Source organism: Strigops habroptila, chromosome 18 (genome assembly GCF_004027225.2).
Source record: "Strigops habroptila isolate Jane chromosome 18, bStrHab1.2.pri, whole genome shotgun sequence".
Classification (NCBI taxonomy): domain Eukaryota; kingdom Metazoa; phylum Chordata; class Aves; order Psittaciformes; family Psittacidae; genus Strigops; species Strigops habroptila.
The window spans coordinates 4,509,260-4,522,961 of record NC_044294.2 but is presented as its reverse complement, the minus strand read 5'-3'; the positions used below and the strand labels follow the sequence as shown (position 1 = coordinate 4,522,961).

General features: G+C 56.4%; 1 protein-coding gene across 1 annotated transcript; it reads right to left on the bottom strand.

Annotated features, from left to right (window-relative positions):
- Positions 1–4,018: 4,018 nt before the first annotated feature.
- On the bottom strand, positions 4,019–11,946 carry TULP1 (TUB like protein 1). Its single transcript, XM_030473091.1, has 14 exons — positions 11,900–11,946; positions 11,439–11,481; positions 9,865–9,982; positions 9,608–9,751; positions 8,897–9,031; positions 8,579–8,692; positions 8,333–8,467; positions 8,076–8,167; positions 7,719–7,892; positions 6,734–6,846; positions 6,153–6,261; positions 5,879–5,977; positions 5,435–5,606; positions 4,019–4,475 (listed from the first exon to the last, which is right to left on the bottom strand). Exons 1-14 carry the CDS (start codon positions 11,944–11,946, stop codon positions 4,342–4,344), a joined length of 1,629 nt encoding a protein of 542 aa, XP_030328951.1. The 3' UTR covers positions 4,019–4,341.
- Between the last annotated feature and the right edge of the window lie 1,756 nt (positions 11,947–13,702).

Here is a 13,702-nt window from a genome sequence, read left to right as displayed (position 1 = left end):
CAAATCCCTGGCCATGACCCAGCCCGACTGTTGGGAATTGCAGCCCTGGGTATGGGCAACACGTGGCAAAACCCCAGCCCCACTGGCCATGGGGTCCAGCACATGGTACCCAAAACCCCCCAAGGTAAATCAGGGAGAGGGATCCTCCCTGCGCCCTACTTCGAAACGGGATACTCTTTGCATCCCATCCCTTCTAAAACATGTTTTTCTAATCTTCGTGCCGAGCTTGGTTGTATTGAAGCATTTTGGGGCAAGACAAGCCAACGCTTCAGCCCGTAAAGTGGCGGTCTCCAAAGCATCCAGCGCATTCAGCAATCGTGTGTGATTAATAAAGCCATATCACATTCTTCCACCCTTGGCCTGGTGCTAAGTTGTAAGAAATCTGGCCCCAAAACTGCAACAAAATGGTTGCTATTCTCCAAGGGCCGCTCAGAGCCCTCGTTACTCATCCCTTACTTGGGCAAAAATGACATTGACTGCTCCTGGAGATGACAGCCTTAATTGAGTTCAATAAGAGTTTAGGCTGAGTAAGGCATGAGCAAACAAGCATGCGTTAGCCCATGAATAAAAGCCTGATCTGCAAACGTTTAGGAACACATGGAACGCCATGCAGGGGAGTACCAAGGGGCTCACCACTGTGCCAGGCCTGGTTCAGCTCTGGCTTCAGCTTGGCCACAGCATCCAACCCAACCGCTGGCACCACTGGGATGAACTGGTTCCAGATTATGGTGATCTGAGCCCAGTTTGGTGGTTTGTTTCAGTCCTGTCTCTTTATTTGTATTTCTTTGCCTCCTTCAGAAGTCCATAATCCCTGTTTCTGCTTTTCTTCGTCCACTGGTGGGAACAGCAACTTCCTTTCCCAAATTATAATATAAAAGAGCTGCAAGCAGTAACGCCATAAATAATATTTTCTTATGGCCAGAACATCCAAGTCTAGGCAAGACACCAAGAACAGCTACAACGTTGTAAAACTCCAACACTTCTCCAGAATGGATTCACTAATTAAAAAATGATTCCTTTTAAAAGCACTTGGAAAATATTGGCTTTCCCATTACTGCCTGACGCTTGCTGTGGCAAGCGAGAGCCCATCCTGCAAACCCACAGCCCATGAGTCTGCCTTTCCCCTCTCAAAAATGTCCCCAAAATAAATACAGAGGGAGGGGAAGAGGAAGGGGAAGGGGAAAGACAAACACCTCATCCCCCTCACTTCTTTAATTCGTTAGTGTATCACCACGTCAAAGCACAGAGCAAGAGCCCCCGAAGGTGAGGCAATGCTCTCTGCTGGGCATCGCACTCACTGGGACAGCTCCAGCCCTTCCATTGCTTGGTGAGGAGTTATCCCACATGGCCTTTCCTCCTGGACCTGCTAGGATTGGATCCAGCCCCTTCCCTCCACAGGTGGCCCGGCCATGGTCCATTTGGCCTTTTGGAGCCCTACGGAAATACCCCACATTCCCCCAGGAGTGAGTCAGTGCTCAGGGCTGGGCACATGGAGCCCCCCAAGCCACGAGGGTTTGGGGCAGAGGAGAAGCAGAGAAGAGTCCCCCGCTTCCATTGTCCCGCTCAGCTCTGGGCCAGCATCCTTCCACCCCTTGGAGCGGGGTGGGGATGCAGCACCCAGCGCCTGCAAGAGCCACCAGCACCACAGTGACGTCGGTCCTGGCTCAGCATCAGGCTGGAACCTCCTTTATTTTTGACTCCCCTTTGCCTTACAACCGTCTTTGCAAAAACTAAAGCACATTTCCCAGGAGCTTCCCTTGAGGAGCTGTTGACAGTCGCCGCTGGCCACTGGCCATGCTCATGCCCACAAGCGCTTCATGGGGTTAAATCTATCCTTACACCATCAGCCTAACACCAACCCCGTGAAATGAAGCTTCAGAAGCCTCAAAGCCTTCCTGGTGCAGGGAAAACATCATCCCTGGGGCCAGAGGAAACCCTTTCTCCAAGGAAGATGCGCCCTTTGAGCTCAAACGCTGGTGATAAAGCTCCTTCTCTCTCTTTTCCTTTTTCTCCTGATCTTTTCTTGCGGCAAGCATTCCTTTCACACCCACGCACCCCCCGGCATTCCCAACCATTGGTCTGCCGGCGCATCCGTCACACTTTCCGTCGGCCAAAGTAGATACACATTTCAACTGCTTCCATTCCTGTCTCCTCTGGTGTTAACAGCCAGCGCAAACAAAGGGCCCAAGCATCCATCGCCCTACTAAATTGTTTGCATTTGTTCTTTTGTGCTGCAGTTGGTTTGGGTTAGAGGGTTTGCGTAAGTGATTTGGGGTTCAGGGATGGGGTGGCATGGCATTGGTCACCCATGGCAGAGGGTTTCGCTCCGTTTAGGCTGCAGGCAGGGAATGCCAAGGGGTTTGCAAGCAACAACAGGCAACACGGAGGTTTTTTGGGTGAGGGGAGGGAGAAACTCCCCAGGGAGCAGCTGGGATATCGGCAGCTCATGCTCCAGCGAGAGCTTGGGGAGCCCTAACTCCTTTTTCTCACCCCATTTTGGCTTTTCTGCTTCCGTCAGAGGGAACAGGGACAAGTGTTAGCTCAACCGTTAGCCAAGCTGCTCCCGATTCCAAACAGATGTTGGGATCACAGCTGGATTTGGGCAGAAAGCTCTTGCTTTCCCCATGTTTGCTGCCCATACCTAGCCAGGGGATGCTGGTCCCAAACCGCTGATTCTCCCTTTACAAGAAGGTCTCTGATCTCACCATATGGGTAAGGGACGATGTCCCACGCAGTCCTGCTGTCCCCAAGCTGTCTGCCTTCATCTGCCCCACCACAAATGTCTGCCGATGAATCACGGAGCCCAGATTTGTGCAGCTGGTGGGAAAACCTTGGCTCCACCCATGAAGCCACTGGGGCAGATGTTTTCCAGAGGTCCCACTATCACTGTCAGGGACAGTTTCGGGCCACAGCATCATTGTGACACTGCCCAGCAAGGATGAGCATCCCTCTTGCACAACCACATCTGCCTCATCCATCTCCTGCTCCTCAGCCTTTCTGTCCTGGCTACCTCTCACAGTGTTAACTTGGGGGGCTCAGATCAGCCCCAGAATGGAGAAAGACCTGTGTGTGTCCTGGGAAGGGGACCCCAAATTGTATCAGCCCACCCTGGGGCCAGTGCATGAGCTGAGCTGGTAAGAGAAGCACTACTGAGGGGTCAAAGACAGTGTGGGGCACCTTGGCATGTCCCAGTGTTTCTCACCACTGAATTAATCAGTGCAGCCAAATCCTCACCACGCAAAGGTGCTTTAGTGCCGGAAATGGGGCACGGGCTGACTTGCTTCCCCCAACCCGCCCCTCTCCATCACCTCCCCTTCCCAATGACTCCCCACAGCCCCCTGTGACATCCATGGGTCTATGTCCCGATGTGGCATCTCCCATCTGTCACCTCGCCATGAGCAGCACCTATGGGGTGTGCAGGGCTCCAGGGCACCACCAGCCCGGTGGGTTCCGGCAGGATGCGGGGACATGGGGGGCTCGGCTAGGCCGAGCTGGGCGCTGAGTGTGACTCAGCACCGCACCACACCTTGTGAGTCACCCACCGGCGCTTCCTGGTGCACCCAGAGTTTTCCCTTCCAGGTCCCTCCTGGCAGCATCGCCCTGGCCCAGCCCCGTGCTGGTGATGCCAGCTCTGCCTCACGTGGCTGCCGGTGCCTCCCCTTGGCACGTGCCCACACGGTGCCAGTGCTCTGAGTGCCAAGATGATCCTTAGGGACCCAGATTCCCAAAGCCTTCCAGGCAGTGGGGTTAGACCCGGTGCATGAGGAGCCCTGGGTATGCAAATCATGGGCACTGCATGGCTGCTTGCACCAGGGGAAGATAGGGCAAAAAAGGTTGGACTTGATCTTAAAGGTCTTTTCCAACCTAATTGATTCTATGAATAAAGGGGTTTGGTGCTCAGTGGCAGGGGGACTCTATGCACACTCATAGGGGGATGAGGAAACACAAACCGAGACCACCAACCCCTCCCATCCCTGAGAGACCGAGCTACAAAATGCAAACCAGAATCTAAAAAAAATAGAAAATAAAAAAGGGAGGTGAGTTTCCAGGATCCAAGTCCAAGAAAAGTCTCAAAGGGATGAGATCGGGATCACAGTCAGCCTCATCTGCTAAGTATACCTTGGGCTTGACTCTGCCATCTGCCCCAGGCCAGCGATCTGGCCCCAGTTTGCCCGGATGAGTGTCCCTCTGCGCTCTGCAGGCATCATGCATCTCCAGCCACTACAGGAGCAGCTGGAACCACGAGCATTCACCAGGCAGAAGGTGGAAATGGAGGGAGCAGAGCAGGACAAGGACACAGGAGCATCCATTGGGCACCAGCACGTGGTCCCTGTGCAGGTGCTACTCGCAGGCCAGCTTCCCGTCGAAGCTGGAGAGGGCGATGGCAAAGGCCTGCACAGCACAGAGCGGGTAGTTGTAGTCCATGGTGAAAGCATCATCCGCCACACGCCCGAACTGCATCACGATGTAGTCAGCTGTGAGAGAGAGGGTGAGAGGCTGGGCACCCATCCCACCCTTTCACAGAACCACAGAATCAACAGCGCTGGAAAAGACCTTTAAGCTCATCCAGTCCAACCGTTCCCCAGCACTGCCAAGGCCACCACTAACCCATGGCACTGAGGCCTCGGCTACACGGGGTGTGAACACTTGCAGGGCCGGTGACTCCAGCACTGCCCTGGGCAGCCTGTTCCAATGCCTGAGCACCCTTTGGGGAAGGAATTGTTCCTCATCTCCAGCTAAACCTCCCCTGGTGCAGCTTGAGGCCATTTCCTCTTTCCAATGGTGACATCCCAAAGAACCTGCTCGCCCCTGCTGCACCGGTACCACACTGCGTGTTACCGAAAAGCATCATTTTCCCACTGCACAGACCACAGCACCCTTCAGTCCCCCTGCAGGGGACAGGGACCCCCCCGTGGGACCGCTGCGACCAGAGGGCGGGTGACAGGAAATCTGTAAAAATAACCAGGGGCCCTCGAGAGGCTTTTTCTGTCCCGTAACCCAACACCCTGAGGCCGAAGGCTTCTGACTGCGCCGGACAGGTGACAACGGCCGCGGCTGGGACAGAGCCGCTGCCACCCCAAGGGACTGTCCCCAGGGCGCGACGCACCCCGGGGTGACCCGCTGGCAGCGTGGGGTGTGTATGGGGGGGATGCTCTGGGGTAGCCTGGGCTAAGGGGGGGGCTGTAAGTGTATTGGGGGTGCTCAGCACCCCGCAGGGTTTGTCCTTGTCCTAATCTGCCTGGCAACAGATGACGCTCACTCCCTCTGCCTACATACAGTGCCTCACATGCTGTGTGGCTTCACCCCAAACCCCAAAAGCAGCCATGTGCGGGAAAGCTAAACCTCAGCAAAAACAGGGGGTGCTGAGGCAGGCTGAAGGTGGTGCTCCCCCATCACCACCCCCCCCTCCCATCCCATTCCATCCCCAGCTTACGGTCACTGCTGTGCACGATCTGGAAGTTTTTGACGGAGGCTTGAGTGACCCGGCCGTGGAAGTTGAGGACGTAGGACTGAGTCTCGTCATTCCACACCGGTGCCTTGTTGTGCAGCTCGATCACGTTGTCCATGTTTTTGTTCTGCCATCGCATCAGGAGGCCGTCATTATCCTGGGGAGGGTGAGAGTGGGGAGCAGAGCTGGGGTGACCATACCCAGAGCCCTACTGCCCTCCATGGGGTGCCCAGAGGATGCTCTGCAGCAGTATCCAGCTGGGACTTGGGATCTAGCATGGGGAAAACAATACAGCCACCACATTCCCACCTCCCAGGGAGGTGCTTTGAATTTCAGGGACACCTGAAATCTTTTCCATCCCCCAAAATGGATAAAATCCAAGGTGAACCCCAGCAAAGCCAGCCCCCAAAGAGTTTCTCCCCAACTTACATTTCGGGGCCGAATGGGCACCCTCTCGTTGTCAGAGTTCATCCCGGGGATGATGACCGTCATCTTCCGGGGGCCTTTGAACCCTAAAACATTGGTCTCCTGCAAAGGAAACCAGCAACTGCTGCGGGCTGCAGCCTCCTGCAGCTGTAGGAGGGCTCAGGGATGGATCCAGCCCCATCCCACATCCCTGCCACCCCCTGGCAGCAGCCCAGCAAAGGGGTGCAGGTCGGGGATCCCCTTGCTGCCTGCCCAGGAGGTCCTGGGGGCTCCTTACGTAGACCACAGCTGAGAGCTCCTGCCGCACGTTGGACCAGTCAGCGTTGGCCCTGTCGGGGTTTGCGCCGTTGTCAAACACTGTGAACTTCGTACCCATCAGGTTGGATCTGCAGTGAGGATGGGAGATGGCCACAGCCAGTGCCACCGAGTCCTCTCTATCCCCCCATCCCAGCTTTGCTCCAGCTGCAACACCCATGGCCAATGCCATCCTTCCCATCCTTTAGCTGTTTGCTAGGGTTCAGGGCACCCCTAAATCAGGGTGTTATAGGGTGCTGTCACCATGGGGGCTCCACCGCATTGCTGTGTGGCTGCCAGCAGTGCAGCATGCTGGGACTTGCCGGGCACCGTTTCCAGCCATAACCTGTCTGCCCGGATGAACCAGACAAGCTTGTTTTCCCCTCCCGGCCCCCCGACACTCCTCAGGTTGGACCCAGCAACAGGGAACGCTGAATTTAGCCTCCTGCTTGACCCAGCCATTGCCTGGGACAGCCAGCAACCCATGGAGCAATGGGGTGCTATGGGAATGGGGTGCTGTGGGAATGATGTGCTGCAGGAATGGGGTGCCATCTCCAATCCTACCTCAGCTTCCCAATGAAGTTCTCTCCTCCCCGGGACAGGTCGGTGGGGTCGATGGAGATAAGGTAGTTGGAGGTTTTGCTCTTCTTCCGCTTCCTCCCAGCAAGGAGGAATACCTGGGAGGACAGTGGGACTGTGTGGGAACTGGGCATTGTCACTGCCATCACCACCACTGTCCCCAGCTCGCCATGCCCTCTGCACAAGGCTTGGCCCAACAGGTCACTGTCACAAGCTTGGGCGAGTCATGGACTGGAGATGATGCCCAAAATGCAGGCTGGGCCATGGGGCAGGAGGGTCTGAGCCGAGCCTGACATCAGCGTGGCTGTCCAGCCAACATTTGTTCACCATCCTGGGTACCCTGAAATGGGCATGAAAGGAGGAATTGCAGAGGAAGGGAACAGCCCTATCTGGGACCCACCACCACAGTGGGATAGAATCACAGACTGGTTTGGGTTTGGAAAGGAACTTAATATCATCCCGTTCCAACCCCTGCCACAGGCAGGGACACCTTCCACTAGAGCAGGTTGCTCCAAGCCCTTGTGTCCAATCTGGCCTTGAACACTGCCAGGGATGGGGCAGCCACAGCTTCTCTGGGCACCCTGTGCCAGCGCCTCAGCACCCTCACAGGGAAGAGCTTCATCCTTATATCTAACCTGAACTTCCTCTGTTTCAGTTTGAACCCATCACCCCTTGTCCTATCACTACAGTCCCTGATGAAGGTCCCTCTCCAGCATCCTTGTAGCCCCCTTCAGACACTGGAAGCTGCTCTGAGGTCTCCACGCAGCTTCTCTTCTCCAGGCTGAACAGCCCTAATGTTCTCAGCCTGTCTTTGTATCGGAGGTGCTCCAGCCCCTGATCATCCTCGTGGCCTCCTCTGGACCGGAGAGGTGCCTCTGGGATGCAGGCGGGCGTTCCCCCAAAACCCTGAGGGTGCTCCTGCGTGGATGCAGAGGCCCAGAGGAAGCCCCACATCCCAACCCCAACTCACCTTCTTGTCATTATCCAAGTGGAGGTAATAGGTGGGGTAAAGCCCCCGGTCCATTCCCTTCTTGTCCCGCGTCACTCGGCACTTGATGGTCACCCCCTGCGCCGCCGGCCGCAGCACAAACTCCTCCAGGTTGTCCACCTCAATGACGGGTGATGGGGCCCTCTCCTGCTTGGGCTGCAACACAAGAGGGGATGGTGACACTGCAGCCAAACCTGTGCCCTGCTCCTTTCCCAGCTCATGGCTCCCCATCTCCCCTGGGCTGTAATGCTGCAGCTTTAGGGATGATGCTTCAGCCCCCCAACCCACCCTGGGGGGAAGAGCTGCTGCCTCCCACAGCTCTAAGGATTTTCTTTGTACCTTCTTTGATTTCTTCCCTTTGCCCTTCTTGTTGGAGTTTTTCCGCGGGGTCTCCAGGGTCTCATCCTCACTCTCAGCTGCTTTGGGAGGAGCTGCAGGCAGGGCATGGAGGGAAGAGCCTGACTCTGCTGAACCCCAAACCCGAACTTGGCATAGACCCACAACCATTGACCATAACCCCCTCTCCATGGCCAGGCTCACCCGCACTCCTGCAGCACCCATCACCCTCCACCACATCACCAGTGCCAGGCTCCCACCTTTCTTTTTGGTTTTCTTCTCCCTGGGGGGGTCCCCGCCAGTCTGGAACAGGGACACCGGGTTTTTCTTCTTTTCTGATCTGATGGGTTTGGTGCTGGCATCGGAATCATCCTCCTCATCACTGCTGGCGGCGGCTGGAGGGGATATGGAGGACACCATCATGCAGCACTGGGTGCTGTCAGCTCAGGGTGATGCTATGGGGCAGCAGGACTGGCTGCCACCCCATTTCCCTGCTCTCCCTGTACCTTTCTTCTTGATTTTCTTCTCCTTCTTCTCCCCATTCACCTGGAACATGGACATCGTCTCCTTCTTGGTGCTTTTGGCAGATTTGGCTTTGCTGTCAGGGTCACCCTTGTCTCCTGGTGGGATGGAGAAGCTGATGAGTGGCCAGACAGGGGGACAGGTACAGGCAGTGATGGGCACAGGGATGTGGCAGGAAGGGTTGAGCTGGGGGGAGAATTGGGGAGGGGGCAATTGCCCCGGAGCCGCCTGAGCTATGGTGATGGAATGCTATGGACCCCTCATTCCACTATGGCTGGGCTCAAGCCATCCCTGGCACTTACCCTTTGGCTTCAGCTTCTTCTCCCGGCTCTCACCCGAGGGGGGCTCTTTGGGTAGTTTCTTCTTGAGCTTTTTTGGCAGGTCTTTACTCTCCACCTCCTCTTCCTCCTCTGCATCCTCCGAGTCTTCAGCCGGCTCTGCCCGGAGGTGACACCATGGCATCAGCAATGCGATGGCCTCCTGCATCGGGCCATCATGGCTTGCGAGCAGGGAACCTCCCTCGGCATCCATCCCACCATGGCCATGGTGTTGGGGCCGTGGGTACCCGTCCCAGCCGCGGCTGGTGGCCAGTGGCACGCTGGACGTGTCCAGTGCCGGACCCAGCGTGCGAAGGCACACTGCCATCTTGTGGCTGCGGAGTGGGGAGAACGAGCCCCAGCTTTTTGCCCCAGGAAGATGTCCAGGGAGCTGGCACAGATTCCACATCCACCGGCCAGCCACCTCCTGCCACATTCCCAGGGAGCAGGTGTGTGTCCCAACCCAATCCTGGCTCCCCAGCCAGCACTATGGACACAGGTCCCCTGCCACATCCTCTTTCGTCCTAGATCCACAGCTGGGTTTTGGTCCAAAAGCCCCTCAGGAACATGCAGAGTCCCTGCAGACACTGAGAGCATCGATGGCGCCAGCAGGACATGGTGCATGGGAACATGGTAGATGGGGACATGGGGGTGCCATGAGCAGGTGCCTGCAGAGGGGTGGGTGCTACCCCCCACCTTGTTGCTTCTTGGGGCCTTTGACCACGAAGGAGCGGGGGGCCGGGCTCTCCTTTTTCTTTCGAGGCTCCTTGATGAATTTGGGGTCCTTGTTGTTCTCCTCCTCCCCCTTCTCCTCCTTCTTCTTCCTCAGCTTCTTCACCCCTGTGTATTTCAAGAGATGCCCGTGATGGAGATGCCCCTGTTTGCGGGTGCAGGATGGGGGGGACACCAGCTTGTCACCCCATTTCTGTGGGAGCTGGGGGGCCTGTGCTTACCCTGTGCTGGGGCTCGGGGCTCCTCCGCAGCCCCCCCCTCGCCTGGCTTCTTCACCCGCAGCCGCCGGGGCTTGGCCTCAGGCTCCAGTGCAGGCTCCTGCCGCTTCTTCTTCAGCTTCTGCCCCTGCGGATGGTGCTACAGAGACAGTGCCTGCCTTAAATCCCTTTTTCCTTTGCAAGGCAAGCCCCTGCTCATACAGCACCAGCTCCCTTTCCGAAATACAGCCAGGCTTTTCCCACACGGAGCAGGATCTGCTCCAGGGACATGCTCGCGCCTTAAAACAAGAGACTTACCGTGGGGCAGCCCCACCGGGAAGGCAGAGAGAGGAAAACAGAAAGGGCTGTTAGCAGCCAGCCAGCCACACGCCAGCCCTGGGGACAAGGGACATGACGCTAGCACTGCCGCAACACCACGGACCGCGCCAGCACAGAGGGACAAGCCACACTGTACCACAGGGACCTTGGCCTGGAGCCACCCCAAGCACCAGTGGGCATCCCGGGGGACCTGAGCTAGGACAGGGAACACGGGGACAGCAGCAGCCTGGCTCTGCACCTCCATCTCCTCTTGTTCCCATAAAAGGGTCCCAACAAAGGCAAGGAGCAGCAGGACTGTGACAGGATGGAGGTCAGCAGGAGAGGGGAAGCAGAAGGATTAGGCACAACACACCTAATCCTGGTTAGGCAGGGCTATAAATAACCCTCATTTACCAAACACAGAGCATGTGAGGCAGCACTTGGCTCCAGACAGGAGATATCTGGGGAGTGGGTGTCAGCTAAAGACCCTCAAAAAGTGATTTAATGACATCCAGTTGTACCAGTGCACCCACCACCCAACCAAGCACCTTCCCCCTTGCAGGGGTGCAGGGATCCATCCCTCCTGGATGCTCCAGCATGATGGGTGAAGGTGTTTTGCAAGAGGGGGCTCTAGATGGATCCCAGCACTGTGGATCTGGGGGGAGGAAAGCTGGGGGTCCCATAATGGAGCTGGGAACTGGCTGGTTTCTTCCATGACATCAGCTCACAGCTAAAAGCTCCTTCGCATCCTTTAATCCCTTAAGCAGCTGGGGGGAGGACAACAACCCCTTTAGGCCTTAGCGAAGCCCTTTGAGGAGGGGCTGCTAATTAAACCATGTGGTTAATTGCTGCTGAGACCCCTCCAAGGCCGGGCACCACCTGAGTGCTGGGCTGAAACCCTGTGAGGAGGGTCTGGCCTTTGGGGTCATGGCCAGGGGAAAGTGAGTCACAACCAAGGGCTTAACTGAGGGGCTTAATTAAAGCCTTAATGAGAGCTGAGTGTTCACCTCATGGGCTGTATCAAACTGACAGAGAGGGGGTTTGGAAGGATGTACAAAGGAGCAAGGGGGGCTGTGGGATTTTCTCTACTTACTCTGGAGTGAGGGTCCCCAAAAGCTCCCCTGGGGTGCAGCAGCCCAACAGAGCATCCTGTCCAGCCCCACGTCGATCTCAGTGTGGGGCCCTGGGGCTTGGAGGTCTGCAATGTCTCCAGACCTTGGGGACAGCCTGCAGCCAAGGATGGTGGCACTGGGGACAGGGGGGGAAGGACTTTTTCTCACCTGCTTGGGCTTGTGCTGGGGGCTCCCCGGCTCTTCACTGGGGCTGTGGGGCACAGAGAAAAGGGGTGAGGGCCTTCAGAGACCCCATCGTCACCGAGACCCTCTGGCCAAGCAACACCCTGATTTCTGGGGGGAGGAAGGTCAGCCTTCACTTGGCTCCAGGAGCAACTCGCCCTGTCTTCACTGGGTGAAGCTCAGCCAACACCATCATTCCTCGAGCCCAGGATAGACCTTGGCCAAGGGTGACAGCAACGAGATTAATATGAGACACCCCCATCAACAAACACTTTGTCTCTTTGTAGGCCAACAAGCATCATCATACCGACCCCCAGAGCAAAAAAAACTGGGGTAAAGCAGCTCAATTAATTTCATTTAAACTGGAAATAGAACAAAAAGGAGCTGGTGGGGATGCTCAGCACATTGCCCAGCCCGCAGGTCGCATACTGCCCACTGGCACTCACCTCTCTGCAGCCCAGACCTCGCGCAGGATCTCTGTCTGCAGTGGCATGGTTCCTGGTCCAGTGTCGAGCTGGATGCTCCCTTCTCCTCCCCTAACCTTCCCTCCTCCCAGCACCGGCTGCTGACCCCCGGCGGTCCCTACCAGCCTGGTGCTGGGTCCATGGGCTCAGCCACAATGGTCCGAACGGCCTCACATCATCAGCTCATCCACCTCTGCAAACCCCGTGGCAGGAGGAGGAGGAAGAGCAGGCGAAGGAGATGATTAACTTTTTATTTCTCCTGAAACTCAGTAATAGGATTTCAGGGGCTGCCGGCCAGGAGAGCAGCTGGCAGGGCAGTAATCCCAGGAAAAGGGAGCCCCATGGGAGCACATTGGGCACAGGGGGTCAATTGGACCCTGGGTGCCTTTTGGGGGTGCACAGCTCCCCCCACACTGGATGGGTTCCCTGGCGTGGTGGAGCCAGTCTCTCCAGCCTGGTATGAGCAGAGGAATGTTGGGTTAACCTCGCTGAATGTGCCTTTTTCCACCCAAAAATCATAGAATCATAGAATGGTTTGGGTTGGAGAGACCTTAAAGCTCCTCCAGTCCCAACCCCCTGCCACAGGCAGGGACACCTTCCACTAAAGCAGGTTGCTTCCAAGCCCCTGTGTCCAACCTGGCCTTGAACACTGCCAGGAATGGGGCATGTCTTTTATTTTATGATAGAAAAACAGGATTTGGGCTGTTTTGTGTGAGTTGTGCATGGGGGAAGGCAGCATCCCAGCTCCAGGCAATTCTAAGGGCTTCCCTACGGACCACGGCTCTGCTCCAACTCTGATCCCCCATACCCAGGTCCCTTCAGGTCACTGCTCCTGCCTCACCTCGCTAACACCGCTGTTAATATTCCCCTCCAAAGGCCACCTGGATGCTTTCCATGCAAAGCTGGACAAGCCAAGTGCCCCCAGTGTCCCCACCAGACCCTCAGCCTTGCCCAGCCCACCCCAGACCCCCCCCGCGCTCCCCATTTGCCGCCCGATGCCCAGTGCCACTAGATGGCACCTGAACACCGCGCAGCGGGACACACCAGCACCGCGAAGGTTTCGGCGCCTTCGGTACAAAATCCTCCCAGTTTCCCTTTAATCTCTGAACCGCATCTCATCACCTGCCCGAGTTCAATTTCTTTTCCAAGGGGGATAAAAGCACCGAGCCAAAATAAGCAAAAAATTTGCTTTAAAAGCGGGGGGCGGGGGGTGAAGGAGGGGAGCCCAGAAACTGCAAAGCAAGGTGCATCTTTTTTGCTATAGAGGGTTGTTTCTTATGGAAAACGTAGCTTGGGCTGCCCCCAAATGACTTTTTTTTCTCTGCCTGCAAGAAAAAGAAGCCAATTCTTTGCAGAGCCCCTGGTCAGCACCCACAGAGATGCTTTGCTGGCTCCGAGACACCCCAGGGATGCTGTAAAACCAGAGACCTAGATGAGCAGCAGCATGGCTGGTGGGCTGGGAATATCTCCTGCAGGTAGGAAAACGGGCAGGCTTGAGAAATGATGCTTTAGGTATCACCTGATGGGACTAAACAAGAGCAATTTTAACTCAATCTGATTTATCCCCCCCAAGATTGTGGCAGTGGGGGTGTAAATGGGACAGGCAGAGGGTGTCGAGGGACCTGCATGGCACTCTGTTCCCTCTACACCTTCACCAAGGGTACACAAACCTCCTCCATCCACCCAGGAGCCCCTTCCCAAAGTAGACACTGGCAAAAACATACAAGCATTAGGATAACCCCTACCCCCAGGGTGGAAAAAGCAGCTGAGACCCCAAGCAGCATC